The following is a 27,635-nucleotide window of genomic DNA, read 5'->3' as shown; positions in this document are numbered from 1 at the left end:
CTCGCCAGCGCATCATTCTGCATTCTTGCAAAGAGCATCGTGGGTTGTGCATAAATACATTCACGAACGTCTGTATCTTTCCGCACGAAACAAAACGTAATTTTGTGTGCAGTGCATCAGCCGATGGCGGCCTTCTGGACCGACGATTTCTAAAAGCGTGGCTTTTTTTTTTATCAGGCAAGGTTTAGAGCGGGTTTGACCTTCTGGTCTTTTCAGTAAAAGTCAGGCCTTATAAACTATTTATTTTAGTCTATCAACCTTCCATAATATTTATTAACAGCATTGGTTTAAGCAGCCAACGCTTTTTGGATCCATTTTCGATTTGGTGGGGGGGAGAGAGGGCATCATCAGCAGAATGGCAATTGATGAATTTTGTCAAAACATCACACTCCAATTATTAATGTATATGGTAAAAACAAATAGCACATCCGATTAGCACGGGTGGCTAGGCACGGTACGAAAACAATTCAACATACACACATACAAACATTCATAAACAGGACAATTGCGTGATTACCTTATATTTCTGATAACACCTCCCAATACCACAACACACGCCGGATGCCATAGGCAGGGGGCATAAGAAGTGTGGGCCATGAGATGGGTCACTTTAATATTTTCACGGTCCAGGGGTGGCAACCTCTGACCCACGGGCAGTAAACGACCAACACCGTCAGTCACCGTCCACGGCCACACGAGGCCTAACCGCTTCGAAAAAGGGCCCGCAAGCGATATTCGTCATCTTCGCCGCATTACATAACAAAATTACACCAACGCTCGGACCTCCGCATTGGTATTCATCTCCTAAACATGTTGCTGCCGTACGCAAGAATATAATAGAATTGGGTACTACAGAGGGCGGTTGGTGGAGGGAGGGGGGGGATATTTTCGATCTGTCGACGCTGTCATTTTAGCATGCTTGGGTCACCTGTAAAATTGAGCCCTCATTTTTTTCGTGATAACCCTTAGGTGTGTGTGTGTGGGTGTTAAATGGCATTTTAAAGTCCTACTCGGTCCCTCATTCAGCACAAGGTTATACCCGCCACGCGTCACACTCCGATATACACAAACACGACGATCATACACGGCTGTTGATAACAAACGACGGGCAGCCCCGCGTCCACTGTCGGCGCTACGTGTGTGTGTGTGTGCTATTTGGAGTCAATTTCAAAAGCACGTGCACTTTGACAGCGACCCCCACGTTGTGCGGCCGCCGTTGGGGTTGGAGGCTTATATGGCGCTGAACGTTACCGAGCACGAATGTTTGCGGGGTGGGGTTTGTTCTTGTTGAGGAAGTATAATCGTACTGTATAGCCTCATGTGCAAGCGTACGGACGCTGCCTGGTTTTCAATCGCACGGGAGAGCGAGAGAGAGAGAGAGCGAGAGCACGTGGGTGAGAGGGAGACACACATGCGTGCATGCATTTTAAATCACCAAGCCATTATACAAGGCGTCCGTTCAGCATCGGCACGGTTCGGGTTTCACCTATAAATACACAGGCACACTCGCTCGCTCTCACACACGCACACGAGCTAACCCATACGCGGACTACAACATCCTCCTCGTCCGTCTCCCCGTCTAGGGCTGCTAGAGAGGCAAGGCCAGGCAGGAATGGTGGTGAGACGCGAAGAGAAGAGAGGAGACGCGCACACATTACGCACACCCCACCACGCACACGCGTGTTGCGTAGGAGACGCGCACGGGGGCTGCTGACAGGGAGGTCCGCTTGAGGTTTGTAACAGGGGGTGGGTTACGCTTTGAGTACACACCCCCCCCCCCGTACACACACACACACCACACAGAGCTATCTTCTTGCTCGTGAACAGTTGACAGGCGGACAATCTTCGAGCGACAGGCGCCTAAAGACGCAGCGAGAGAGAGAGAGAGACCACGACGACACACGTGAACGGAGCAAGAGACACGCAGCGAGAGAAGTCGACACAGGAAGACGCGCGCGCGTTCGTTGCGGTAGGAGGAAGGCGTTTTAAGCGCATCACGATTTCTACAACAACGAGCACACCACCACCACCACCGAGATCATGCCTCCCAAGAAGAAGCCGGCCAACCTGACCATCAACCCAGGCGTGGTGGAAGCTCCACCGGTCATCAACAACGAGTGAGTTGTAGTATACACCAGCCCCGGGAGTGCGAGTGAGAGAGATATGGGGTTGGGCTGGCGGTGAGAGAGACGCGCTTGTGTGTGGTGGTGTTGGTGTGTGCCGCGTGGCGTCGTACGTGGGTTCCATAGCGCACTGCGCTACGAGCCCGGCCGGCTGGGCCGGTCTGGGCCACCTCTGGGTCCGCGTCGCCGCCACTTCCAGCATCAGTGGCGACTGATGTCTCAACCGGCCCTGGACAGAGAGACTCGGTGTCAACGCATTCACTTGGTGTCGTGGGTACACAAATGGGACAGACAGCAGCGCCCCCCCTCTCTCTCCAAACGCCCACGTCGTTCGTGGTACCGGTTTTGATAGGTGCTCGCTAACAGCACTTGCCCCAACAGTCTGTTGAAGCTATACGGGGGATCTTTGTCTTTGCGTGCGTGTGTTGGGGGGAGCGGTGGTGTTGTGGTTAGCGCGCTGTGCTACGAACCCGGCGACCCGAATTCGATTTCCGCCGACGGGCACCAACACCAGCAAAGTGACGATTATCTGAACATGGTCCTGGGCCTCCCCTAGGTGAACTCAGCCTCAAATGAGTACCTGGTGCGGTGTGTAGTAAACATCGCCACTGTGTGTGTGTGGGGGGGGGGGGAGAGACCAAGGCGGTCGGGCGTGGTGTGTTAGCCACCGCAACCCTCGTCAGGTGCCGTGCCGACCACCTTCATAGGTGCTACTCAATCTCGATTTGAGATGCTACTCGCGCGCGGCACTTGCCTCGACAATCTCTGTTCGAGGCTACACGGGTGGTGGGATCTCTCTGCCTTTGGTGTGTAAACTGCCTCGGAAATGCACACGGAGGGAGAGGCTATGGGATGGAACGCTGGGGATGCAGCCTGAGCCCCGACTCTTGATGGTGTTTACACTCGGGACAAGTGCGACGAGGGGGTAAACGCCACAATATGGCTGGGGTTTTATTTTATTCCATCGGTTTGGCCTTCTCTCCAACTCGTTCGCCGTAGGCGTGTCGCACCTGCGTTGCTTGTGCGTGTGTGCGTGGTGGTGGCGGCGCGCTTTTGGAGGTATTTGGGGGTTGGTGGGTCTCGTGGAGATTTTGCGAGAGTTTTGGTGGACGCTCCCCAAAACCACGAGATTCCGTTGCAAGTGAATGATGCATTTATTGCATCTATCTGTGCGGGGTTAGGTCTGTTTTCTCGGGTGCTTGCTTTGGTTTGGTTTTTCTCCCGCATGAAATAAAACATGAACAGAATTGGCCAACGGTGCCCAAAGCGGTACCCTTCTGAAAAATAACATTGAGGCTCAGCAAGGCTCTCCTGGATAAACAAAGGACGTTGTTGTTACAGTCCTTAAGTCGTCGCGTACGAGCATATCGATGGCTTGACATAATCGCAAAGGTTGCGAGTGGAAATTTCAGTTAGAAATGTCAGTTAAAAAATGCACGCGATTTGGGTTTTCTTAAAAAAAAAACTAATCTAATCACCAGTTTGAAGGGCAGCCAACAACAGTGCCCCGTGCTTTGGCTCGTCTGGCCCCTACCATGGGAATGTCAAGTTGCATTATCTCGGAAGAGTTAGCCTACGTAATACCTGTAATATCTACTGTATATGCAGATCCGTGCGCACGTGTCACTGCACACCACTTCGGCGAGATGCGCTCTTGAATGTTTACAAGACGCCTATTAATAGCACAAAGCGGTGGGGCTTGCAGAGGAGACACTTGGAGTACCACAATGCAACGGCGGCGTGCAGCTTGGTGCAAGGCGCTAAAGCGTCGTGCTGGTAAAAGGGCCCTGCTGCCGTTTGCTATGCGGCTCGTGCTACTGATGCAGATGCTGCTGCTGCCGCTGCCGCCAGTGCTGATGCTGCGTCTCTCCAACTCTCCTCCAATTTTGGATCAATTTGTAGGATCGAAATTACCCTCTCTTCCAAGATCCGACATGGACTCGCAACTGCCGGTCTCTCTTCACTTGTAATGTCTCACTCGACTTCCCACACACTCCCTGTTCCAGCGACAAAGGCTTTCTGTCGAAGTCTGAAATGAACCCTTTTTGCCCAGCCAGGGATTTGTCATTATTCTCCGCTTGCCCTCACGTTGTGGAATCTCCCCCCCCCCCCCGCCAGCAATCCGTGCTGTCGATTCCCTGCCCCTGTTCAAGTCGAGGCAGATTCAGGTTTAAACAAACAAAAAAAATCCTTACATCTCTCCACATAAATTTTTTTCTTCATATCATCAGCCTTTTGCCCTTCTCGACCAATGTAGCATGTGAACAATCAATCTGGACTAAGTTTCGACCTTCTGGGTCACATCAGTAGGCTTGTTAAACAATACTGGGATGTCAGCCTCGTTTGTCCCTTCTCCTCGTTAAGTTTGAGCTCAAACGTTGCCATCATTTCCTCTGCCTATTAAAACATATATATCTTCACCGTATCTGTGCAGGTGCCATATGAATCCACGTTGTATTGTGTGTAATTCTTCACAGTCAAAATAAAGAAGGAGACGTCTCGTTCTGTATTTCGACCGTGAAGAAAATTGTCCGTGAGCAGGACCCGTCCGCTAGAAGGGATTGGTGACCAGTGGGCGAAAATAACGACTTAGTGGCAGTGGGAGGAGGGAAATCTCCCAAGAGGGTCTCCACAGAGGAGAAGGGCAAACGAGATCAGCTCGTGCTCCGGTACTAGGAGGATTTGTTGAATCGTAGGACCGTAAGGGGTGCATGTATGCATACTCTTATTTCTTTCGGTAAAGTCACGTAGGTAAAAAATGAAATTTAAATTAAAAAAATAAAATAAAATAAAAATAATAAAATCATAATAATAAAATCACGACGTTTCGGAGGCAGCACAAGTCTCCGTCATCAGGTGGGACCGTCACAGCCAGATTTGCTGCATCAAGTGAGGCAGGGATTCCAAGATGCATCTTGCCTCCGAAACGTCGTGATTTTTTTATTTAATTTAATTTTTTACCTACGTGACTTTACCAAAAGAACCAAGAGTACGAATCCTTGCAGTCACGAAAGCTTCAAATCTAGAATGTATGTATGCATGTTGAACGTCTTTCGCGCCGTACTTAGCCAACCGTGCCAATCGGAGGTGCGGCGAATGACACCACGGCACACGCTTGAGCAGTCCTTCATCAAGCAGTGGATCGACAGTGTCTGATCGTGGTCACGTATTGTAATTGTATCATCCTCACTTCACCCCCCCCCCCGCCACCCCCACCAGGGGCCTGAGGCCAGAGGGCCCTCCCGCTGCGGCGCACGGGGACTCGGAGGTCGACCGCGAACAGCAGAAGCGCCTGGACGCCTTCTTGCACGACAAGCAGAAGGTGGGCGAGCTCAAGGATGACGACTTCCAGAAGCTGAGCGAACTCGGCGCCGGGAATGGCGGCGTGGTCAACAAGGTGCTGCACAGGCCCTCCGGCATCATCATGGCGCGCAAGGTGAGGCCCAAACTCGTGGTCACGTTGTCATGTCTTGTGCGGACATTCAAACGTACTCAGGGGTGAATGGGCTGCAGCCCACAACTTACACGTTGAAGGGACCGGAACGGTTGGCTACGTACGGTGCGAAAGAAGCTCAACATACTTACATATGTATTGTTTACAATCCGCTCCCCAAGAGGTTGCTGCTTGATTCAAGGGTTAGAGCAATGAGCTGGGAATTGAACTCGGATCGATGGGTTCACTGCATTTATTAATCTGGCTGCTCTGCATCCACCAATCTGGCCTGGATTTGAACATCAATATCTGGAGCCCTGCCTCTCCACCGACTGAGTTACAATGCTGATAGCGTGGAAGGGTGACCCCTGAAAACTTCGCTCGACAAGACCATAAAAAGGATGTTGCAGGCCCGAAGCAAAATGCCAGTTGAGACCCCTCCTGAGGCTTTTTCGCATCTCGAGGCCCGAGACAAACTAGCCCACCTGTCCTCCCCCGCCCCCTCCCCCACTACCCACCCCCTCCTCTCTGCGGCCCAGCCACTCCTCGACCGTGTATGCCATGGCTCGACGCCAACCAAATTGACTGCACGTTGGCACTTTATTTCAGTGCCAGCACAGCGGGGATTCTAATGCATTTTTCTTTCGGGAAAACAGTCTCCCGCTGGCACGTTTAGGTTTTACGCCGTGAAAAATCATTGCTGCGCCTAAATCATTTTCGGAATCGGAGCACTGTGTGTACGAGTCCTCACCGTAAGCCGGTCACGCTTCCGTGTGTTTGATTATTTTAATATTTGCTTTTGTTGATTTTTATCCCGGTCATATTCCAATTGAGCTGTCGTCATCACGCCGTGAGACGGAGACGTCGCCAATTCGAAATTGTGCAGCTAGAATTGTGTGTGTGTCAAAGGATGGGGCTACTTCTCATGTCACGTCCATAGGCATCATTATCCACACTAAGGGGCGCAACTTTGGAATGGCCTGAGAAGTATTGATCATTGCATGTCAACCTCACGGAAATGTTTCATTCTCAGAGCTGGAAGGGTTTAAATCGAGCGACAAACAAAATGTTACGTTGAGTTCTATATGCGTGTGTAGAGGTGTAGTGGGTGACATCACGTCACGCGCGCCCTCGCAGAGAGTTGCGTCGCGGGACGTGACGTCAGGCGGGCCGTGGGGGACGGTGACGTCATGCCCCCAGGGGGGGGGGGTGTTATTTAAAGGGGGACCCGGGATGTAACAGGGGTTCGTCGGGGGTGTAGGAGTGGAGACTCGGGGTAGTTGGTCCTCACACGAGGCTAGGGGAGGCTACTCCGCCCGACCGGCCGAGGTTGGGGGTGGTCCCAGGCCGGGGTAGGGAGGAGACCCGAGTTAGCCGGGGTGTAGGGAGCCCAGTACCCTGTCCCCTGGGGAGTTATTGGCTAGGGGGGGGGTGTTGGTTCGGCATAAGCCCTTAACAACCTGGCAGCAAGCCCTTAAATTAACGTGGCGTGAGCCCCTAACAGCAACCTGCCTCGGAGTCGTGAATTGCGCTACAACACGTGCAGTCATTGGTGGTCAGGCTGAGACCATTAACTCACTTCATTTGAGAAGCCGGTTTGCACACATGACCCATATCTGAACCCAGGATTTCTCCACTCCGGTTCTCGAAAACCCCGTCACGGTTCACATTTTTGGTGTTGGCAGTCTTTTATATTTATTTGCAAATTAAGCCACTCTAATTCTAGATTTGAAGCTTTCGTGACTGCAAGGATTAATATTCTTAGTTTTTTTCGGTAAAGTCACGTAGATAAAAAAATTTAAATTAATAAAAGTAAAATAAATAACAAATCACTATCGTGCTGTGACGTTCCACCTGAAGACGGAGGCTCGTGTTGCCTCCAAAACGTCGTGATTTTTATTTTATTTTTATTTTACTATTATTAATTTAAATTTTTTTACCTACGTGACTTTACCGATAAAACCTAAGAATTTGAAGCCACTCTGCACACTGCACGCGCCTGATGGTTGGTAACCGTGGAAAGCCGCATCGTGTGTTGCGAGTACTGGAGTGGAGGACGACTAATGGATTATATTCGACTGTAATAGTCACTCCGCGGACACATTTCTAGTCCCGGCATACTTCAGAAGTGGTTGTAATGACACCACCACCATCGTCGGTTCATTTAATTTCACACAATTGCACGTGTACTCCTGTGAGATGGGAGTGAATCATTGCACGCCCATCACCTACATATGAACCGCTATTGAATTATATTGTTGGGTAAATAACTAATGCTGTTGGTGGAGCAGTGGCGCACTGAGTCATGAACCTGGTGGTTCGTTATAATTGAACAGGCGCTGGGCCATCTCCAACACTTCACCAAACGTGCGGTGAAGTATGGGGAAACCTTCATCCAGCAGTGGATTAACAAAGCGCTGTATATGTATAATATTGTACAGCACCATTATGCATTAGCTTTAACATTGTGTAATAACAACTCTTGTAAAGATGATCCAATGTCAATGAAATGTTTATATAACGTTGCGTTGTTTTTGGGGACATACTCTCCTCAGTGGCCAAATCGAGCATATGAAGGGTTGTCAGCGCCCTCCACAGTGGGGCGCGATTCGAGCCCCATTGTGTCTCATCAGGGCCTAAGGACTTGCTCCTTCCTGCGCCCCTGGCACAATGGCTACCGTTATTATCACAAATGAAGACCTTTGGAGGACGGATAGACCGTCGGATGCACGCACGTTGGAAAGCGTCACTGAATTTCGCGAACGTTCACGATTTGTCCTCCTCGTTAAAATCCTCAGTTGATCCACCTGGAGATCAAGCCGGCGATCCGCACGCAGATCCTGCGCGAGCTGCAGGTGCTGCACAAGTGCAACTCGCCGTACATCGTCGGCTTCTACGGCGCGTTCTATATCGACGGCGAGATCAGCATTTGCATGGAGAACATGGTAGGTTTTGATGGGCGCGTGGATGCGTGGGTGCGTGGTTGCGCACGCGATGGGCCTGCTTAGCTCAATCCAAACTGTGGCGTCTCTTCGCAGCTCGCGGCAACCCCGGGGAAATTTATCGTCGATCGCAAAAAAAAAAACAACTGCCGTCCTGCTGCTGAGATTGCCTCCTTGATCCTCATTTATTTAGTCGAGTGGCCTGCCGCAAACAACACAGCGCTTGCAGCGCAGCCTGAAGGATATTGTGTCCTTGTGTGCCCTCCTCCTTTGCTAAGGGTGGAACGATTTGCTATTCACCATCTGTCCCCATCTCTCCACCCAGAGATTCGATGAAATGTTTCAGTTCAGCGTTCGCGATTCAAATTGAACAATGGATCTTTTTGTGTTTTACTTTGTGAAATGGAGTGGCATCTATTGGCTGCAGGGGTGACATACCATTACATACAACGTGTGTACATGTACAGCCCATTTGTCAATCTACTGCTGGATGAGGGCCTCCCTATGCCATACGGGTCGTGGGGTTTATTAGACCGTATTATTAGACTGCTCCAGTGTGAGTTCGTGAAGGTGGGGCGCAAAGATGTGCAAGCATGGAAGTACAGTACAACTATGCATTTTTCAAACAAGAATAAATTATTAGTCATTACACGTGGGATTTCATGCCCTTAGAAAGAGCTTAGAGATGGACACTAGTTGGTGCATGATCCATTTTTGAACAGGTCAACTTTAGTTTTCAGATATGGGTGTTTGAGGCAGAAGTAATAATATCTGTGTCAGTATCGGGGTCAGAGAGCCGGACATCAACAAGGCAACTTGAAAATAATTATCCGTCGAATATACAGATGCATGCGGAGGAAACTGGGAATTCTATGGTAGGATAGGGCAAGCAACTTGGACGTTTGCAACAGAACGCGGCAATACATTGTTGTCCGTGTAATCAGGAAGTGGAGGTTGTGATGGGTGGCGCATTCGTGCAGAATGGAGGAGGGCAGCTTGCCGAGACAGCCACTGGAGTGGCACCCAGAGGGGTCGGCAGCTAAGGGGAAGACCGAAGGTCAGATGGGCGGATACTGGAGGAGCGGTCCTCGGAGATGAGATGTCGTCTGTGGACGAACTGAGAGGTCTACCAAAAGAAAGCAAGTGATGGCGATGACCTCTTTAGCTTCAATTTGAGTGCCACCCTGAGTATGTATGGTGTACTTCTTTCGCACTGTACGATAGCTACCTTTCATTAACGGGGGGGAGGGGGGGGGTATTGGCCCACAATTGTCCCCCCCCAAACATAATCGCCTTTGATTCCATATCGGTGGCGTGGGTGGGCGGAGAGTATAGCGGAGATCAGTAGAAAATGTTGCGTTGAATACCACCTGGCAGCACTGCAACCCACCATGAGCTCGCGTTGGCCAGACAGGCGTCTGCCAGACATCGAAGCAGCTCCCACGACAGAGCTCGTTCATCGCAGCAGCCGCCCCGTGGAGTGCGTGGGGAGGATTGGCAGCTCTGCAATCGTCAGATCTTCTGTTTGAGATACGAGCGCTTTTTTTCTTCTTTTTTCTCTATTTCCACGAGCGGGCCGGGGCGTAGGTGGAAATGTGGGTGGGTGGGAGTGGTGTCTGTAGTGGCGCATCTGCCAGTCAACTCCGTGGCACCCGGGGCTGTCCCGTGACCTCCCGTCAGCGAGCCTTCGACACTTCACGTGGCCTCAAAGTGCACCTGGCCTGGCACAGGCACCGTCGTGACGTCACGGCCACTTAGTGGCGAATGGCGGCCATTGTTGTCGGTAGTGGTGTCTTGGCGTGTTGTATCTGCATATTACAGTTTTGCTTCTTCTGTTGCTTGGGGTCGGCCGCTCAGATTTACTTTCTTCCTGGACCCCGTACGTATGTACGTACGTCACCGACTTACGCTCGGCCTTTTGTACGTATGTACGTACGTCACAGACTTTCGATTGAGCACCGGAGACACTCGCCTGCTTTTTCCTTACCGCCGACTGGCACGCTCTCCTTCCCTGACGGGGTTCTCCTGGGTTGTTTCGGCCCAACGCGTTGCGTTTCGCCCGGGGGAGTGTGCGAGCGTGTGCGGCGGGTGGGAAGGGCGCGGTGACCAGTTGCGCAAGCCGTGCCTTCGCCATACCGCGTTTTGCCGAGCTCCCCCGTGTTTGGTCGTTTTCGTTTTGACAAAAGTATTTTGTGCGCGCGAAGAAGGCTAAGGGCTTTAACAAAATATTGCACGCCTGTGTGCGTGTGTGGCCGTAGCGCACACTGCGCACACGAACCCGGCGACCCGCTCACGGCCAACATCATTGACGATTAGTTGAACCGGTCCTGGGCCTCCCCTAGGTCGAATTAGCCTCAAATGAGTACCTGGTGTGGTGTGTAAACATCGCCACGGGGGGAGACAAAAGGTGGCCGGGCGTGGTGCTGGCCACCCTCCCCCTTCGTGTGCTGTGCCAGCCTTCAAAGATGCAGCTCGCTAGCAGCGCTTCCCCCAATGGTCTGTTAAGGCTACACGGGGGACCTTTGTCTTTGTTTAGAAGGCCAAGCTCATCCTGCCTTCTGTGAATTTAGACCATTTTACAGTCCCTAAGAGTCATGGCTCACAAAGCAAAGAAAGCACTGGGGCTGTCCACCCACCACCCCACTTCACCAACCCGCGCTGACAAGCACAATGAAGTATTGGTCAAACAAGCACCATGCCCGGCGTGGTGCGAGGAGGCCTTCATCCAGCAGTGGATTGACAAAGAGCTCCACATCACTCTTATTATTTACAAGACGCTACTATTTATCATACTAAATGTTTCCACGTATGCTACGTGCTCAACTCTCGTATACCTCTCCCGTTGTTGTTTAGTTCACGCCATGTACAGCCCTTTGTCAATACACTGCTGGATGGGGGCTCCCTTACACCGTCTGGGCCACGCAGGTTATTTGACCATAGTTCACCACACCGTCGAGTGCGGGTTGGTAAAGGCGTGGTCGGAGCCGAGATATCGGAGCATGAATTTTCCGCGCTGGCTTTTGTACCGTACCTGTGTTGAACTTCTTTCGCGCCGTACGTAGCCAACCGCACGAATCGGAGGTGCGGGGGAAGGACAACAAACTGCCCACAACGTAGCACCACTACGTATAACACGTGGCATGCATAGTGGTCGCACACCCACGCACTCTTTAGGCCAAAATCCTGATAATCTAACAAGATATGACAAGATCTAATAATTTTTTCCGGGTGATTTGATAATAGGCACTGATCACGTGATCGACGTACACACATGTAATCACTCGTTTGCGTTCCATATATTAAACATTACAATATAATGGTTTGCTTGCCAAGTCTGTCCCCAGTACCGTGGGTGTTCTCCACTGAATTATAATCTACAATGGGGCACATGTGTCAGGAGGGGAATTTCTTACATTATCCCAATGTCATTGAAGTTATTTTGCACATTGAATGTCAATGTGTACCTAACCCTGTTATTGACTGTTGTCTATAAAACACATTCCTAGAATTACAAAGGTGAGCTGCAATGTAACCTGCCAGAAAATTGCCATTGATTAATCCTCACAGCACTTAACAGTGATCTAACGTGTACTCCAGTGCGGCAATTTGTGCCATTGAATCCATACTGTACAGTAATAATGAAGCTAATCATTTACGCAGGAGGGTTTAAAGTTTGACCCGGGCGTGAGAACTCAAGAGAGACCAGGATTGTCTCATTTGCAAGAGTCACATGGGTCACCGATATAGCCTCACCGAGTCTTCAAGACTCTGTGGTGAGACATCTCAGACCGTGAAAAATCTCGACAACGACCGCCCCAAATCAGATCATCACACAACGGCGCTCTGAAACACATCCAACGGCGCTATTCCTGAAGCAGTCGAATGGATGTCAGATCTCGACATCAATTTATCTGTTGCAATCCCCAAAAATGCTATATACGAAAGAAGGAGGAGAGTCCTGCACTGGGATGTTTGGCAAATTTCATTTCACACAAGTTCGGCAGGTGGAATGAGAAACGAGAACAAATGCATATAAAGTGAAATACTAAAAAACTTCCATTACATTACTGCAATCTCCTGGACACCCGCAACCCGATCCTTTGACACCTGATATACGAAAGTGCTAACTAGGTCAGAAGTCCTGCTTAGTTTCTGAGCTGACCAGATCGGGTGAATTGTGGGTGATTTCACATACGATACGGTAGAAGCCAAATCCATTGTCCTAATTGAATTTCTGTGCTCCCCATATTTACCAAACGTACACTGACCGGCGCAGGACCCACACACAGCGTGGGACGTTGAGAAAAGTAACTGTGCATACGTATCCCAATGAAACGGACAAGAATAAGCCACGTGTGCAATATCCGCTGTACCGAACCATCCTCAAGACCGTCATCATCGTTTGATGAACGTGATGCGAAGGCCAGCCGAACTTCGTTTTGGAACAACACGCACTAAACTACGCCGTAGGCTTTTCGCGGCTGCGCCGCACAGCTCCTCCGCGTGTGTTTTTGTTGTTGTTGTTTTGGTCGTGCCGCGGTGTTGTTTGGAAACGACGTCCGACGTTTCGCGCGCCGCGCGCCTGCGGAACTTCTCTAGTTCTAACAGTTCCTGCTCCGACCTGAAAACAAATTCTGTTGGGTCGCGCAACCACAATCAATACCTTGCTGACAGTGCCGGATTCAGCTAGTGCGGGGCCCGTAGCATATGTTGTTATAAAGGGGCTGTATATATAAAAAAACAGGTAAATATTAAAACTCAAAATTTGTACTTGCATAGTAAAGTTATTGCATTTTTTCATTTGCTATACAGCCAAATAATACGACAAATCGCTAACCTTAAATACCCAGTCTTCATAAAAGTTGAAGGCGGTATAGTACTATAGTAATAGAGCAAGTGCAGAATCACCGAACCGGAATTGATAGCTTTAAGGCATTTAGCGCGGGGCCCTTGAAAGTGTAGGTCCCGTAGCTACATGTGTAGCTACTTTTGCTACTAGGACAATCCGGCACTGCTTGCTGATCTCATCAAGGAGCATAGGCTGTCACATCACGCGATCTAACAAAGACGGTTGCTGCATCGCGCGATTTCAGATGCGCTTCTGCGGCCGTCTGGAACGTTCTTCTACCTTCCCACATTAGGAAGCCGCTAGGAGCTGTGCGCTCTTAAATCTACATTGAAAACTCATTTCTTTACAACTGCTTTTTGTGCTTAACTTTCTTGTCCTTCCCCACACGGCCGATTCAGCACGGTTGGCTACGTGCGGTGCGAAAGAAGTTCAACGTGCAAGTAGTACACACATACAAATCATTATCAGCAACAGCAGCAACAACAAAACTCAGTGGAGCTTCGCGGCCGGGGCAGGAGAGGTGTGAGTTTTGCAGGCCGAAACAGGGGCCAGGAATCTTGGGAATGTTCCCTTGGGGGTGGCGGCGGCGGCGGTGGTGGTGGTGGCGCTGCTCCTGATGCTCGCTGCTGCTGCTGCTGCAAGCACGAAGCTCCCAAACCGGTTACTCCATTCTCTTTGGCGGCCGAGAAATCCCTGCGTCGCCCGGCAGCAATCGTTGTATACAGTGTGTCCTTGAAATAACGTGGGCGGGTGGAGTGTTGTGCCCTCGCCTCTCACGGGGTTTCATGATTGATAGATGGAGTTTGGGGGGGGGGGGCGAGGGTGTGGGGGGGACGACGACCCCCCCCCACCCCCAAAGAAAAATTAATTGGGGGAATTTCGTAAAATAAATTGCACTGCTGAAGTCAAAACATTTAACACCCTCCCAACCTGTAATACTAATCGGATTGACCCTTTCTGGCAATAAAAAACAAGGTGTTAAGATGTTCAAACACCAAATGGATACCTTTCGCAAGGCATCAAGTCTGCATTAGGAGGCTACGCGTACTTGCGGCGACACATGCAAACATGCTCCGATTATAATATATGCATTGTCCTTGAAACTGATTGGCCTATACCAGTGGCAGCCTTCTCTTAACATCTCAAAACCTGTTTTATTGCCAGAAAGGGCAAAACATACGGTATTCTTATTTTTGATACGATAATCTTCCATCTGCTCTGTGGATGGATAAAATGGCGCACTTGTATGGAATTTAACACGTTTGTGGTCGTGGTGGTGCTGGTGGTGCTGGCTGTTGTTTGCCTACACAGGATGGTGGCTCATTGGATTTGGTCTTAAAGAAGGCTCGCAGAATCCCAGAAAAGATCCTGGGCAAAGTCAGCATCGCCGTGAGTTCAATCCGACATTCTGTTCGCTTGAGTCTTCACCTGCACGCAGCAATCATGGAGTGGAATTGTCCAGCGCTGCAATGTCTCTTCGCAGTACTATACAGGCGAAGAATGGCACTAACATAATAGAGTTGTTTTGGGTTACATCGCGTAAATATATAAATGTGTCGTTAAACCCGCCACCACCCGACACAGCCAACTAGTAAGGGTTGTCACGTAAACAGAACGTGCCAATTCGTTACTAGTTCAGCACACTGGTGTGTTGGAGAGCAAATCCACAACATTGTAAATGTTGTGATGTGCTGTACAAGTAAGGAATTGGCATGTTCTGTTTACATAACAAACCTTACAAATTGGCTGTGTCCGGTGGTAGCGGGTTTAACGACACATTTACATATTTACGGGATCTACCCCACAAAACCTGTGTTATGGATGATATTGGTCGCGAAAGGCTGCGTGTTAAAATGGCGCCTACGTTGGACGATTCCATTGTGGTGGAGCGGATGGGAGGAGAGGTCACCTTACGCGACTATTCTCCCACCGCTTTTGAATGACCGTATAATGCACCTTTTGTCCAAAAATAAAATGACGTGAGGTGAATGTGTGTGGCTTTTTGAAGGTGATTCGAGGGCTGGCTTACCTCCGCGAAAAACATCAGATTATGCACAGAGGTACGTCGGCTCTTGTATGACGTGCCTGAGACGTTCTCACGCTGCAATTTGTATTTGCGGTTAACACAAAGAGGTGGTCCCCATATTTGTACGCTTCATAAATTGCACGCGTTGTTAACTTGACACGATTTTCGATTTAAAGCTTTCGTGACTGCAGGGATTCATCTTCTTGGTTCTTTCGGTAAAGTCACGTAGAAGGGAAATAAAATAATAAAAATAAAACATTATAAAATAATTCTCACGACGTTTCGGCCACAACGCAAGCAGCCGTCCTCAGGTGAAGAACAGGTCTGTCGGAAAGACAGCGTCAGACAGCGTCTGAATTACGCTGTCTTTCCGACAGATGATGAACTTCACAAGAGATACAAAATTCCACTGTCGTGTTGAGCATAAATCTGCTCGAAAGATTTGCATTACGTTTAGTTTTGGTTCGTACCTTTCATTTCGATTAATTCCCCGAAAACTTCTCATATATATATATTTATATGCTTGCTTTATCTTTCAGAAAGTGTCTGCGTTTCACAAAGAAATGGCACTTCCCACTTTGCTATTTACACCGGATGGGAGATTGTCCTGGAGTACAGCTTGTGGTGCCATTGTACTGTACTGACCCATTGCCCAATAGCCCCACCGTGGCGTTTAACGTTACTCATTGCCAACAACCGGTAAAATCTTCTTGATTCTTTCGGTAAAGTCACGTAGAAGGGAAATAATAAAGTAATACAAATAAAACATAATAAAATAATTCTCACTGTGAGAATATTTTTTTTTACCGAAAGAACCAAGAAGATGAATCCCTGCAGGCACGAAAGCTTCAAATCGAAATTTAACCGGTAAAATGCCGAAGACGCGGCTACGTTGCGTCACTCATGTCAGGGGTGAATCTTTTTTAAATGCTGTTACAACCAATTCCACACTCGTCCGTGGCCTGCGCCCCCGTCGCATGTGTCCATCGTCGACGATAGTAATGGCCTGGAAAGGGGGCGAAAGGGGGCGAACAGTGGTGCAGCGGTTAGCACATTACAAACGAAGCTGGCGAACTTAGTTCAAGTGAGACCTGAACTGGTCCTGAACACTCTTCCATGTCCTTTCCCCCGCCTCGGCAGAGACCGCACTGACCGGCGCAGTTTCACGTGGCCAAACACAACCCCCTGTGTGTGAGACAGTGTGGGAAGGGCCTTCATCCAGCAGTGGACTGGCAAATGGCTGTAATTTTAAATTTCGATTTAAAGCTTTCGTGACTGCAGGGATTCATCTTCTTGGTTTTTTCGGTAAAGTCACGTAGAATGAAAACAATAAAATAATAAAATAAAACATATTAAAATAATTCTCACGACGTTTCGGCCACAACGCAAGCAGCTGTCATCAGGTGAAGACCCCGACCGACCTGGTCTTCACCTGATGACGGCCGCTTGCGTTGTGGCCGAAACGTCGTGAGAATTATTTTATTATGTTTTATTTTATTTATAATTTTTTTTGGCTGTAATTTTGTTTTTATTCTGAGCAGGAGCATGAATTAAATCCGTGGGCAAGAACTTCTCCCTCAACAAATTGAATAGGAATAACCGCATGCGCGTGAAATTCAATTTGCCGAATTAAATACATCAAACAATGAAAGTTATCATGAAATAGCTTCAGAGAGAGATGAATGATTGGCGATATGAGAATATAAATTCACAGTTGTGGGGAGCTTAAGTTCACGTGCCGTTGCGCGTCTGATCCCACGCGCATCTGACCCCTGGCGTGTCTGACCCCTGGCGAGCCTGACCCTTGGCGAACCTGACCCCTCATGCCTGACCCCTGGCGTGTCTGACCCCTGGCGTGTCTGACCCCTCACGCCTGACCCCTGGCGTGTCTGACCCCTGGCGTGTCTGAACCCTCACGCCTGACCCCGCACGTGTCTGACTCCTGGCGTGTCTGACCCCTGGCGCACCTGACCCCTCACGCCTGACCCCTCGCGCGTCTGACCCCTGGCGTGTCTGACCCCTGGCGCGTCTGACCCCTCGTGCCTGACCCTTGGCGCGTCTGACCCCTCGTACAGACGTGAAGCCGTCGAACATCCTGGTGAACTCGCGCGGGGAGATCAAGCTGTGCGACTTCGGCGTGAGCGGCCAGCTCATCGACTCCATGGCCAACTCGTTTGTGGGGACGCGATCGTACATGTCGGTGCGACGTCGCTCACCCACACGCCCGCCTGGCCACGCCTGGCCGCCCACCCGCCCACGTGACATTCCTGCTTGTCGTTCATTTACCCAAGAGCTTGGGATTATGCAAACGTCGTGTGTTGTCGTGGGCCCATTGTACACGAGCATTGCCCCTTTTGTCAATCCGCTGGCGGTGGAAGGCCTCCGTGTGTCTCTCGGTCGTGTGGATTTTCTCGGTCGTCTGACCATACTTCACCGCGCTGCTGAGTGCGGGTTGGTGAAGGTGCAGAGCCATAGATATTGGGGTACTGGTACAGTAGAGTACAACAATGGCTTTAGCTGCACTGCCCCCTGCCGACAGCTCACGTAACGCCGTGGAGCATTCCGGATAATACAGTCAATAAATTCGACCTCTGTGCGTCTCTCCAGGGCACGCTGAGAATTCTCGTAGAATTGACCGCACAAAGGTAACTCTTTGAATATTCAGAGGGTCAGCGTTATTGTGCACGGCTCATTTGTAGCTGAAGCAACGAGTCAATGATACCTGAATCGACTCTCGCTTGGTTTAAATAAAAGCTGCAATCAAGTAGAAGCACACCGGGCGTCCCCCCCCACAACCGAAATTACGAGCGGCTTGACGGGAGAAGTTTAAATCCCAGAGGGAGCAGGCTCAATTCCTCAGCGCCCGGGGCCACGCTCTCCTCCCCCGCATGACCAACGGAACTCGATTGTGACGGCCCAATTCAGTAGGAATGAATTGGGCCGTCACAATCGCACAGGTGACTGGAAGAAATGGTCTCTTTCTATTTAAAGCTTTCGTGACTGCAGGGATTCATCTTCTTGGTTCTTTCGGTAAAGTCACGTAGAAGGGAAATAATTAAATAATAAAAATAAAACATAATAAAATAATTCTCACGATGTTTCGGCCACAACACAGACCTGTTCTTCACCTGAGGACGGTTACTTGCGTTGTGGCCGTCGTGATAATTATTTTATAATGTTTTATTGTTATTATTTTATTATTTCCCTTCTACGTGACTTTACCGAAAGAACCAAGAAGATGGTCTCTTTCTCTTCCTTCGCTTTCCCCAACTGCCACCATCGTCCGAATGCCTCTTCATTCGCTTTCTCCTCTTCTTCGTCCGCTCTCCTCTACATGCACTCTGCTCTTCAACTCCCCGATGTGATTTTTTGCTTAGTGCCGCACGTTAGTTGACGGCATTACGTCCGGATGTTTCGCTCCACGCGCTCGGAGCTTCTCCAGGAACTGAACTTCACTGAGTTCCTGGAGAAGCTCTCAGGGCACGCGGAGCGAAACTATGCAAAGCACAAATGTGAACACCTACGCAGTAAACTAAATAAAAAAAAACTACGCCTATATAAATGTTCCAACGGTGTAAATGTTACCAGTTAAGGCCCACTGAGCTATATAGCTCTTTATCAGAAGCGACCTGGCCACAAATGATAGCTCGACGAAGCAGCTTATCGCATGGACACATATAGCAGCCAAATACCTGCTTCAAACGTGATGATGAGTACAAAGTGAGTAATCATTGGAAAGATGTTATTAACCATGCAAAAAAGTTTTAACTACACATATTTGGACCATCTTATCTGACAGGTACTATTCTATTTTACCGAGTGTTGACATCCCCAGCGTTTAACAGAACTCTCCTTTTTGTATTTGGATTGTCAATCAACACCGGGTAGAACGACAACTTGTACACCTATTGTTCTCTTTCAGCCCCGCCCACCCCCCCCAACACGTTCCATTCATTGGCTACCACATTCAGATAAGCCCCTCCCTCCTCCTCCCCCCTTAACTTGTATTTAAGAGCTTGTCTCTTGGAATTTTGCCTCACTTGATACAGTAAATCTAGCTGTGACGGTCCCACCTGATGACAGAGAATTGTGTTGCCTCCGAAACGTCGTGATTTATTATTTTATTTCTATTAATATTGCAAAATTTTCTATTGTTTATTTATTCCCTACGTGACTTTACCGAAAACACCTAAGAGTATCAATCCTTGCAGTCGCGAAAGCTTCAAATCTAGAATTAATACCTGCTTCTAAACGCGGAGGAAAAAACCGGATGACCCGGAGAAAAAATCCACGCAAGCGTCAGTTTCGGGATCAACCTGCTCCACATCAGGCGATGTGGTTAACATCTCGCCGCTCGATCTTCCTGCACTCCCCCCGCCCCCCCCGCCCGCCGCCCGCAGCCCGAGCGCCTGCAAGGCACCAACTACTCGGTGCAGTCGGACGTGTGGAGCATGGGCCTCTCGCTCGTGGAAATGGCCATCGGCCGCTTCCCCATCCCGCCGCCCGAGCCCCGCGAGCTCGAGGCCATCTTCGGCAAGGCGGTGGCGGACGGCGCAGGGGGGTCGTCGGCCCCCAGGCCCAGGCCCCCGGGCCGCCCCATCAGCTGTGAGTGGTGGCGGCAGCGCGCGACGGAGTTCGACGCGCGGGGCCGACCGTCGCTCAATTTCTCGCCTGAGGATTTATTTTATCTCGGGGTCGCTGACGGTCTGGATGGAGTGGTTGGCACATGACCAGTAGCCGCAGAGTTATGATGGGTGTGGTATGCCGGGTGTGGAAGTATTTTCCGGGTCACTGACCCACGCAGATCGGGCTAAAACTAAGGCCTGGGTCTTGAGTTGATGTCAAGACAATTGTGTTCAATGTATAGAGCTGATACTACAACACCTGTCGATAAAGGACCTTGGCCACCCAAGGATGCCCGAGGACTTTCTGAGACTGCCTTATGCCAATGTTTCCCCGCGCTGTCTCCACCCGACCCCCCATTCCACCCTAATGCAGTCTTACTTATTGAATTTATGTCAAGCGTCTTCAGATGCAATTGAATTGACGCGCTATATCAAAGAAAAAATATATTATCGTCGGACTTTGAGGCCATGAGTCCAGGAATGCGGTCGACATGACGGAGGAGTGTGTAACCAGTGCAGCATCTGATTTTGGGGGCCCCAGCTCAATGAATTGTATTGTTGGGGTTTTTTTATGTCCACAGGCAATTGCTCCCCCGCTCCCCACACCTCCCTTACTGCTCAGCAATTTATCTATATCGGCCTTCCTCCAAATCTGTACACTTCCGCCCCATACTTGGGGCACCACAATTGAGAGATGTTAACTACCTCGCCTGGTATAACATGAGATCGTGGGTTCAATCCCGACCTTGACGATGCCTGTATATTTGGAGTTTGCATGTTCTCCCCGTGGATTCTTCTTTTTCGGGTCCTCCGGTTTTTTCCTCCACATTTAGAAACGTGCGTTTAGAGTAGTTGGCTGCTATAAATATACACGTGGTAATCCACTTTGTTGGCCTATCATTTGTGGCCAGGTTGCTTCTGAGAAAAAGCTACATAACTCAGTGGGCCTTACCTGGTCAAATAAAAATTGTAAAAATAAATAGTCTAATAAACACAACCTTCCCCACTCACTCAATGCAAAGCTCAAATCCACATCTGTCCACTCCAATAGGCGAAAACTGTAAATTCTTCGTCATCAACATCAACATTCCAAGCTGTCACTATCAGTCACGAGCTTGCGATGCGACAAATCGTCTAGCGCCTAGTGGGACACACGGTGAACGCAGAGGTGGATGGCTGCCACTCAACCGTACGTCTCAACCACCACCGGTCATCCCTTCTTGTGGAGCGGCGACAAATACAAACCATCGCCAACGTGAAAAATAAGAACAAAATAATATCATTTTGAACCTTCTTGGTTCTTTCGGTAAAGTCACGTAGAAGGGAAATAATAAAATAATAAAAATAAAACATTATTATTATGGTTTTTATTTTTTTTATTATTTCCCTTTTACGTGACATTACCGAAAGAACCAAGTAGATGAATCCCTGCAGTCACGAAAGCTTTAAATCGAAATCATTTTGAACGTTACATCACCGGGTATGAACCCATTGGGACATACATTTTTTGTTTTACAAGGCAGACCTAGGTTTCAAAACTAAGAGACAGCAGAATAGTGTAATGCACACCTAACATGCACAGCGAAGACAGGTCGACAGGGCAGCCTAGAGGTTCTTTGAGGCCCTGGGCTTGAGGCCCGGGGAAATATTCCACGTTATTCATTAGTGACAAAACACAGGCCCATTGTGGGGCCCTTTTGTGACTTCCAGGACAAATTGCCCCCCCCCACCACCCCCTACCCTCCACCCTGCACCCCCCCTCCCCTCTGCAGGGCTTCCCAGTATATGTGTCGTAACATATGTGTGTGTCGTAATGTTAGTTATGTGTCGTAACGTACGCTACAAACAAAAGCGTACGATGCAGCTGACACTCACCAAATGTGACTTTCAGCTTTTGGTGGAGGAGGAGGAGCACCGATGGCAATTTTTGAACTTCTGGACTACATCGTAAATGAGGTGAGTTCCTTCTGTGTGTTGTGTGTTAATCAATAACATACATCCATCTCGCAGAGGTGAACATTGATTATAATTGGATGCATCAACATGGTCAGTTCCAATGCAACGGCGATGCAGCTCATCGTTTGTGGACTTTAAGATGTCGACATTCTTCTTCTTGTTGTTGTTGTTGTTGATTGCAGCCTCCTCCCAAGCTGCCCCCGGGCATCTTCAGCCAGGAATTCCAGGACTTTGTCAATAAAACGTGGGTGCTCCTCTCTCCACGCACGCAAAGACAAAATACCTCCGCTTAGGCTTTATAGTCTCTTGGGGCTATAAGCTGTTAGCGAGCAGCTAAATAAGAGGTCTGTGGGGTCAGCGCCACTCTAAGCTTCCTCTGTCTTCTGCGCTGTCGTCGGCGGCCGCACCACAGCACCGGGTACAGGAAGAGTCAACAAAGGTTGAGGCGCAGGCGAGATTGACACGCGCGCAACAGCTCTGTTGTCAATCCACTGCTGGATGAGGGCCTCCCCAAACCCGGCAGGCCGTTGGGGTTATTTCAAACCATGCTTCACCACGCAGGGCAGTGCGGCTTGGTGAAGGCGGGGAGCATACACAATGGGAGTATAGACGCACAATACAATGGGTAACATCGTACTGGGAGCATAGACGTGGAAGTATAGTACAGTACAACAATGGATTTGCACTGCTGCCAAAAATGCATCCGTACCGCAGCCTAAACCAAAACGGAAAGTCTGAGACTTTTCCATCAAATGCAGAGCACGTGCTTGTTACATAATGAAATATAACCGTGGATTAAAGAAAATATCATCTGTATGTGATTAAAAACATCTATGTTTTTTTTCTTTTAGTTTGATAAAGAATCCTGCTGAACGCGCCGACCTCAAGACTCTCATGGTAAAATCACTTTCACACACCGCAGTGTTCTGTAGCGAAACGCACGCGTGCCCCTTGCACATTCGAACACTTGACCGGCGGTCGCACACGCACGGACGGGACTTAACACTTGCAGAATATTTTCCGGCTCGCCGGCAGACCGGAGTGTAAGCACGTGGCCAGTAGCCAAGCCACAAGCTGTAAGCGAGTGGTACTCCTTTATACAGGATGTGGTGTGCCGGAGCTGGGTGCAGACTTATTTTTCCAAGTAGCCGACCGGGAGAGACCAAATGGGGCAGATTTAACGCGAGCCCTGATCCTGCACTTGCCACACCGACTCACAAGTTTGCACTCGGTGTCAACAACAAGAATCGGTTCACGTACTCTTTGCCGCTTGCCACCCCCCGTTGTAAGTTCTCAACCTCGTTTTGAAACGCGTTGACAAATCCCACAGTTTTCAAAGGTGTGGGCCCTTTCTCAAACCCAGTGGCATAGCAGGGTTGGCATGGGTCCTGGTGCAAGTAATTAAATGAGTCCACTTTTCCTCCTCTTTGTGGCCTGGCGTTCGGGCTCCTTTAGCCCACACCTCTGGTTAGCACAGTCGGTTACGCACGGTGCAAAAGAAGTTCAGCATAGGCACACACAGCCCATGGGCTCCAGTGCAGTTGCGCCGCCTATATACCCGATGGCTATATGCCGCTGTGTCGACCGCGACTGTAGAAGCAATTTGTGGCAATTGATTAACAGGCTTGGACGTAGCGATTGACTGTGTTTCACCAGCGTGAGGCCCCACTGGGTCACCGCGCCTCTCTTGAAAGGAAGCGGTGACCTGGGTCAAGTGAGAGCAACGCGTTGCTCTTTAGACCTAAACCGTAGCTGTCAACCCCGTACGGTTTACCCCGTATTCTTGTGCAGGGAAATTGAGTGTTCAGGTCTATACGGCGCACAGCCGTTTCAATGCGGCCAAAAATATTTCTGTCTGTTTGTTTGCGTTTCTCTCTTGTGGCGATGGGACTTTGTAGGATGAACGTTGGTATTGATAAGGGGCACGGGGTGACCAATAAGGTGTCTGAATTGGTCTGTAATAAGGTAGGGCACCGATAAGGGGTTGACAGGTTTGCTAAACACAACATGCGCAACGTAATTTTCTCATCGGAAATTGCAACACATTGTCAAAAGCAGAGCAAAAACAAACAAGGCAACACCGGTGATCCCTAACAAGGGTCCAACTTGCAAACATTGTTTTAAAACACCACAATTTAAATCAGCCACACCGTTCGCGGTTCAAAGTCGAGGCCGCTGTGGAGGTACAGCAGTGCCCTCTCTCGGGCCCACGTGGTATTGTCATGACATATTCAACACCACAAGTGCTACGTTGAGTGACAAAATGGGGCCCGATGCAGTTGCACTTGCCTGCACGCACACTCGATGGCTGAGCCCCAGGTCTTTCATTTCAGCCGGGTCTGTCTGGGCCAGCGACTCAGAAAACATTTCCGCACCCAGCACGCCACATCCAGTATTCCTCGAAAGCTGTGGACGTGGCCAATCGTCAACGTGCCCTCTCCAGTTTTACCAGCAACACGGGAAATATTGAGTGAGAAATTAAGCCACGGCTCTCGTGGGTCATATTTACCCACAGTGCTGTGCATTGTTGAGAAAAACACATTCCTGCGGAGGGAGCTGGTAGTAACGTTGGGTTGCTCGGTCAATGGCCAGGGTCAACGGCGGCGTGGTGTATTCCGCAAATATGCCCGACTGAGGGCGGCCACAAGCCGGCGTGAGTAGGTTAAACGTTGAGTTTTATAAGGGCACCACGGGGTGGCCAGCCCCTCCCCACCCAGCCCCACCCCTCCCACCCCCCCCACCCAGCCCCACCCTCCCCACCCTCCCCACCCAGCCCCTCCCTGCACGACGGAAACAATAATCCCCTGTGGGCTGGTGTAACCAGGAGGTTCCTGCCGGTATTAACAGAGAGCTGCCCTCATTCCGTGTCTCCTCAGGCTCACCCGTTCATCCGCGGAGCGGAGGCGGAGGAGGTGGACTTTGCCGGCTGGTTGTGCAGCACCATCGGCCTCCAGCCACCCGCCACCCCCACGCAGCCCGCCACTCAGTAAAGACCTCGGCAGAGACTCGCGGAGCCAGATCCGTGAGCACATCGAGATATATACGGAGTAGACAGAGACCCCGATTGATGCAGACTCATAAGACACAAAAAAGACTCGCGGGACACAGAGGCACACAGCCGTGGATACGGAGGCCCGCAGACACATGTCCACGCGCCGCACAATCATCCAACCAAATAGTGCACACTCCAGGTCAAGAGGTCATCATGACCGAGGCACACCATGACAACAGAAATGTATAAGATGCACAGAGTTGTGAGAAAATAACCGAGAGCCAGTGTTCCGCAAAAAAAAAAGTTAAAATGGTTAAGTTCAGCAAATAGTAGCCACAAATGTAGCTTTAAGATGGTGGCGACATCAAAGGTGTGGACGGGGTGGCTCAGAGGTCCTCGCGCCAGCTGCTGCCTGCGATTAAACTGGGTTCTCGAGTGCTGAGCTTTGATGGCCTCAGCCTGGTCACCAATAGCTGCACTAAAAAACCCATTGCGTAATCATTTGTTTCAGCACTTAATTTGGCAACATTTTTGCTCTGAAAATTGTAACCGTCAGTTTGACTGTCACAAGACAAACAGTGGCAGCGGGTGGGAAACTGTCACCCCCTACTTACGCGGACCACTTCCACGGGCTGTTCTCCTACAATGGGTGGGGAACCGTTTTTCTGCCAAGGGCCATTTGGACATTAATAACATCATTCGCGGGCCATACAAAAGTATCAACTTAAAGATTAGCCTGTTATATTTGGTCAAACATTTAATTAACTCACCCCTAATGTGATGGCTGGAACTGCCAAATGATTTTGCGAGCCTGATACGGCCCGCGGGCCGGACGTTCACCGCCCTTACCTACATGGACAGATGGGCTGTTCTGCACGAGATCGGTATGGATACTCCGTCTCATGATATGACACCAACAGCAGTTGGAATTAAATGAGGTAAAAAGACAAAAATAAATCATGTGGTGGCTACATCAAGCTGTTTGTGGTACATGCGGTCTAGCGGAGCGTGAGGCTTCGTGTTATTGCCAACGTTTAGTCTTTTGTGTAACGTGCTTAACATTTTGTCTTGGGTTCCATGTTTCCCAGATGATGGTTGTTATCAGTAGACAGGGCTGAAATATTGGATGGGTGAAGATTATGAATGTAACACGATGCAGCGTCTATTAAAATGTATCCCTATGCTCACAATGCAATGAAAATCAACTCTAATTGTACCCGATCATCGATTATCTACGTTGGTGCAAATTACATTGTTACAATTAGGCTGCTGGAGCTAACAACGGTACAAACGAGACGTTAAAACAAGAACCAAAAAATGGTGAATAGAATCATAACAACAGTTCGTGACGCTTCATGCGAGTCGCTGGAGGGTGGAATGGTCTCGTGAACACATCCACAAGCGTACACACCAGAGGTCGCAACCGGGTACCCGATACCCGTACCCTACCCGATACCCGGCTACCCGTACCGGGCCGGGTACGGGTACCCATTTGCGACCCTGGTGCGGCCGGGTACGGGTAAGGAATCAAAACCCGTTTGCGACCTCTGGCACACACACACATTGGGGCGGAGTGGCATAACGGCGGTTAGTGCGCTGAACTTTGAACTCGGCAACACGAATTCAAATTCCGGCCTCGGCTAACCTTTATAACCCTTGCAGCGAGTGGCAGCGAAACCGGTCTCGACACTTGCCACCTCACCAACCCACACAACCACCAGGGTTGGTGAGGTGTGGCCAAGCAAATCACACGACTGACACGTGGGCCCGAGAGAGGGCAGTGAAGGGGCAATGGTGGTGGGAATGGCACACATCGTCAGGGGAACGAGTTAAAACGGCCCGATTCAAATACGTTGCGCAACTTGCGGCGACTGCGACAGACCACGTGACGCTCACCTCGTCTCTTGTTACTTGAGAGCTTGGCCACAAAGATAAAGTATAAAGTGGGTTTACTTGGTGACCACCGATATTAAAACTGTTTGGTTTAGGACTTTTACGACTGGCAACCTTGGGATGGGATCACCCAGTGGGGTAGCTTGAACAAGGGGCACAAGACCAGGAACTAAATGGATTAGAATCACAATGGCCTCTATGGTTCAATACAAACTCCCACTAAAGAGCACGAAAATACACCTCGCATCCGTCAATAACAGTACCTTAAAAGATATGCATAAGGCAGTGTTGTTGATGTTACTGGGTTTAATTGTGCACTACCAAAATGTTTTTTTTTTATCGAGACGAGATACATTACCACATTAGCAACTTCACCACTGGTCAAAAACCTCAGAGCCGAGTAGACTTTCGCGTTTGCCGACTCTGCATGCACTCCGTGCCGTGTCCACATCACAAGAAATCCATCCCACGTCGCTAAATGGCTGCCGACGCCATCACAGCAAATCCACTCCATTTCAAGGGCCTCACTTCTCGTGCTAAGACGGCCATTCGGCCCCCACGTGCATTGGAGCTTTCGCAGATACTTGCGGTTGTAACTTGTGGACACGTGCGAGATGGAACATTGCCGACATGTTGCGCTTCGGCTCCTTTTAGCAGTCAACTACTGCTGTAACGCGTCTTAAAATAATGTCCTGCAAATGTTCACGGGTTAAAGGGGATTTAAAGGCAAAAAAGTTATCCACTTTGATGGTAGATCATTTATGGTTACACGGTTTAAAAAATTAACCCGTAAAAA

At 49.7% G+C, this 27,635-nt stretch overlaps 1 protein-coding gene across 2 annotated transcripts; it reads left to right on the top strand.

Moving 5' to 3' along the window:
* Positions 1-1,350: 1,350 nt before the first annotated feature.
* On the top strand, positions 1,351-26,136 carry LOC144741773 (dual specificity mitogen-activated protein kinase kinase 1-like). 2 transcript variants are annotated; one of them, XM_078624278.1, is made up of 12 exons: positions 1,351-1,618; positions 1,828-2,117; positions 5,343-5,559; positions 8,355-8,501; positions 14,659-14,736; positions 15,356-15,407; positions 17,449-17,573; positions 19,774-19,978; positions 21,890-21,954; positions 22,137-22,198; positions 22,806-22,851; positions 24,831-26,136. In XM_078624278.1, the coding sequence occupies exons 2-12, from the start codon at positions 2,041-2,043 to the stop codon at positions 24,942-24,944; spliced, it is 1,188 nt and encodes a 395-aa protein (XP_078480404.1). In that variant the 5' UTR covers positions 1,351-1,618; positions 1,828-2,040; the 3' UTR covers positions 24,945-26,136. The 2 variants fall into 2 exon arrangements, with proteins under 2 accessions (XP_078480404.1, XP_078480412.1); XM_078624286.1 differs by lacking the exons at positions 1,351-1,618; positions 1,828-2,117; positions 5,343-5,559; positions 8,355-8,501 and adding an exon at positions 14,409-14,528.
* The last annotated feature ends 1,499 nt before the right edge of the window (positions 26,137-27,635 follow it).

The sequence above is a fragment of the Lampetra planeri genome, chromosome 3 (assembly GCF_965212315.1).
Source record: "Lampetra planeri chromosome 3, kcLamPlan1.2.h2, whole genome shotgun sequence".
NCBI lineage: Eukaryota > Metazoa > Chordata > Hyperoartia > Petromyzontiformes > Petromyzontidae > Lampetra > Lampetra planeri.
Note: the sequence above shows the minus strand (reverse complement) of the source record. Positions and strands in the feature narration are given on the sequence as shown.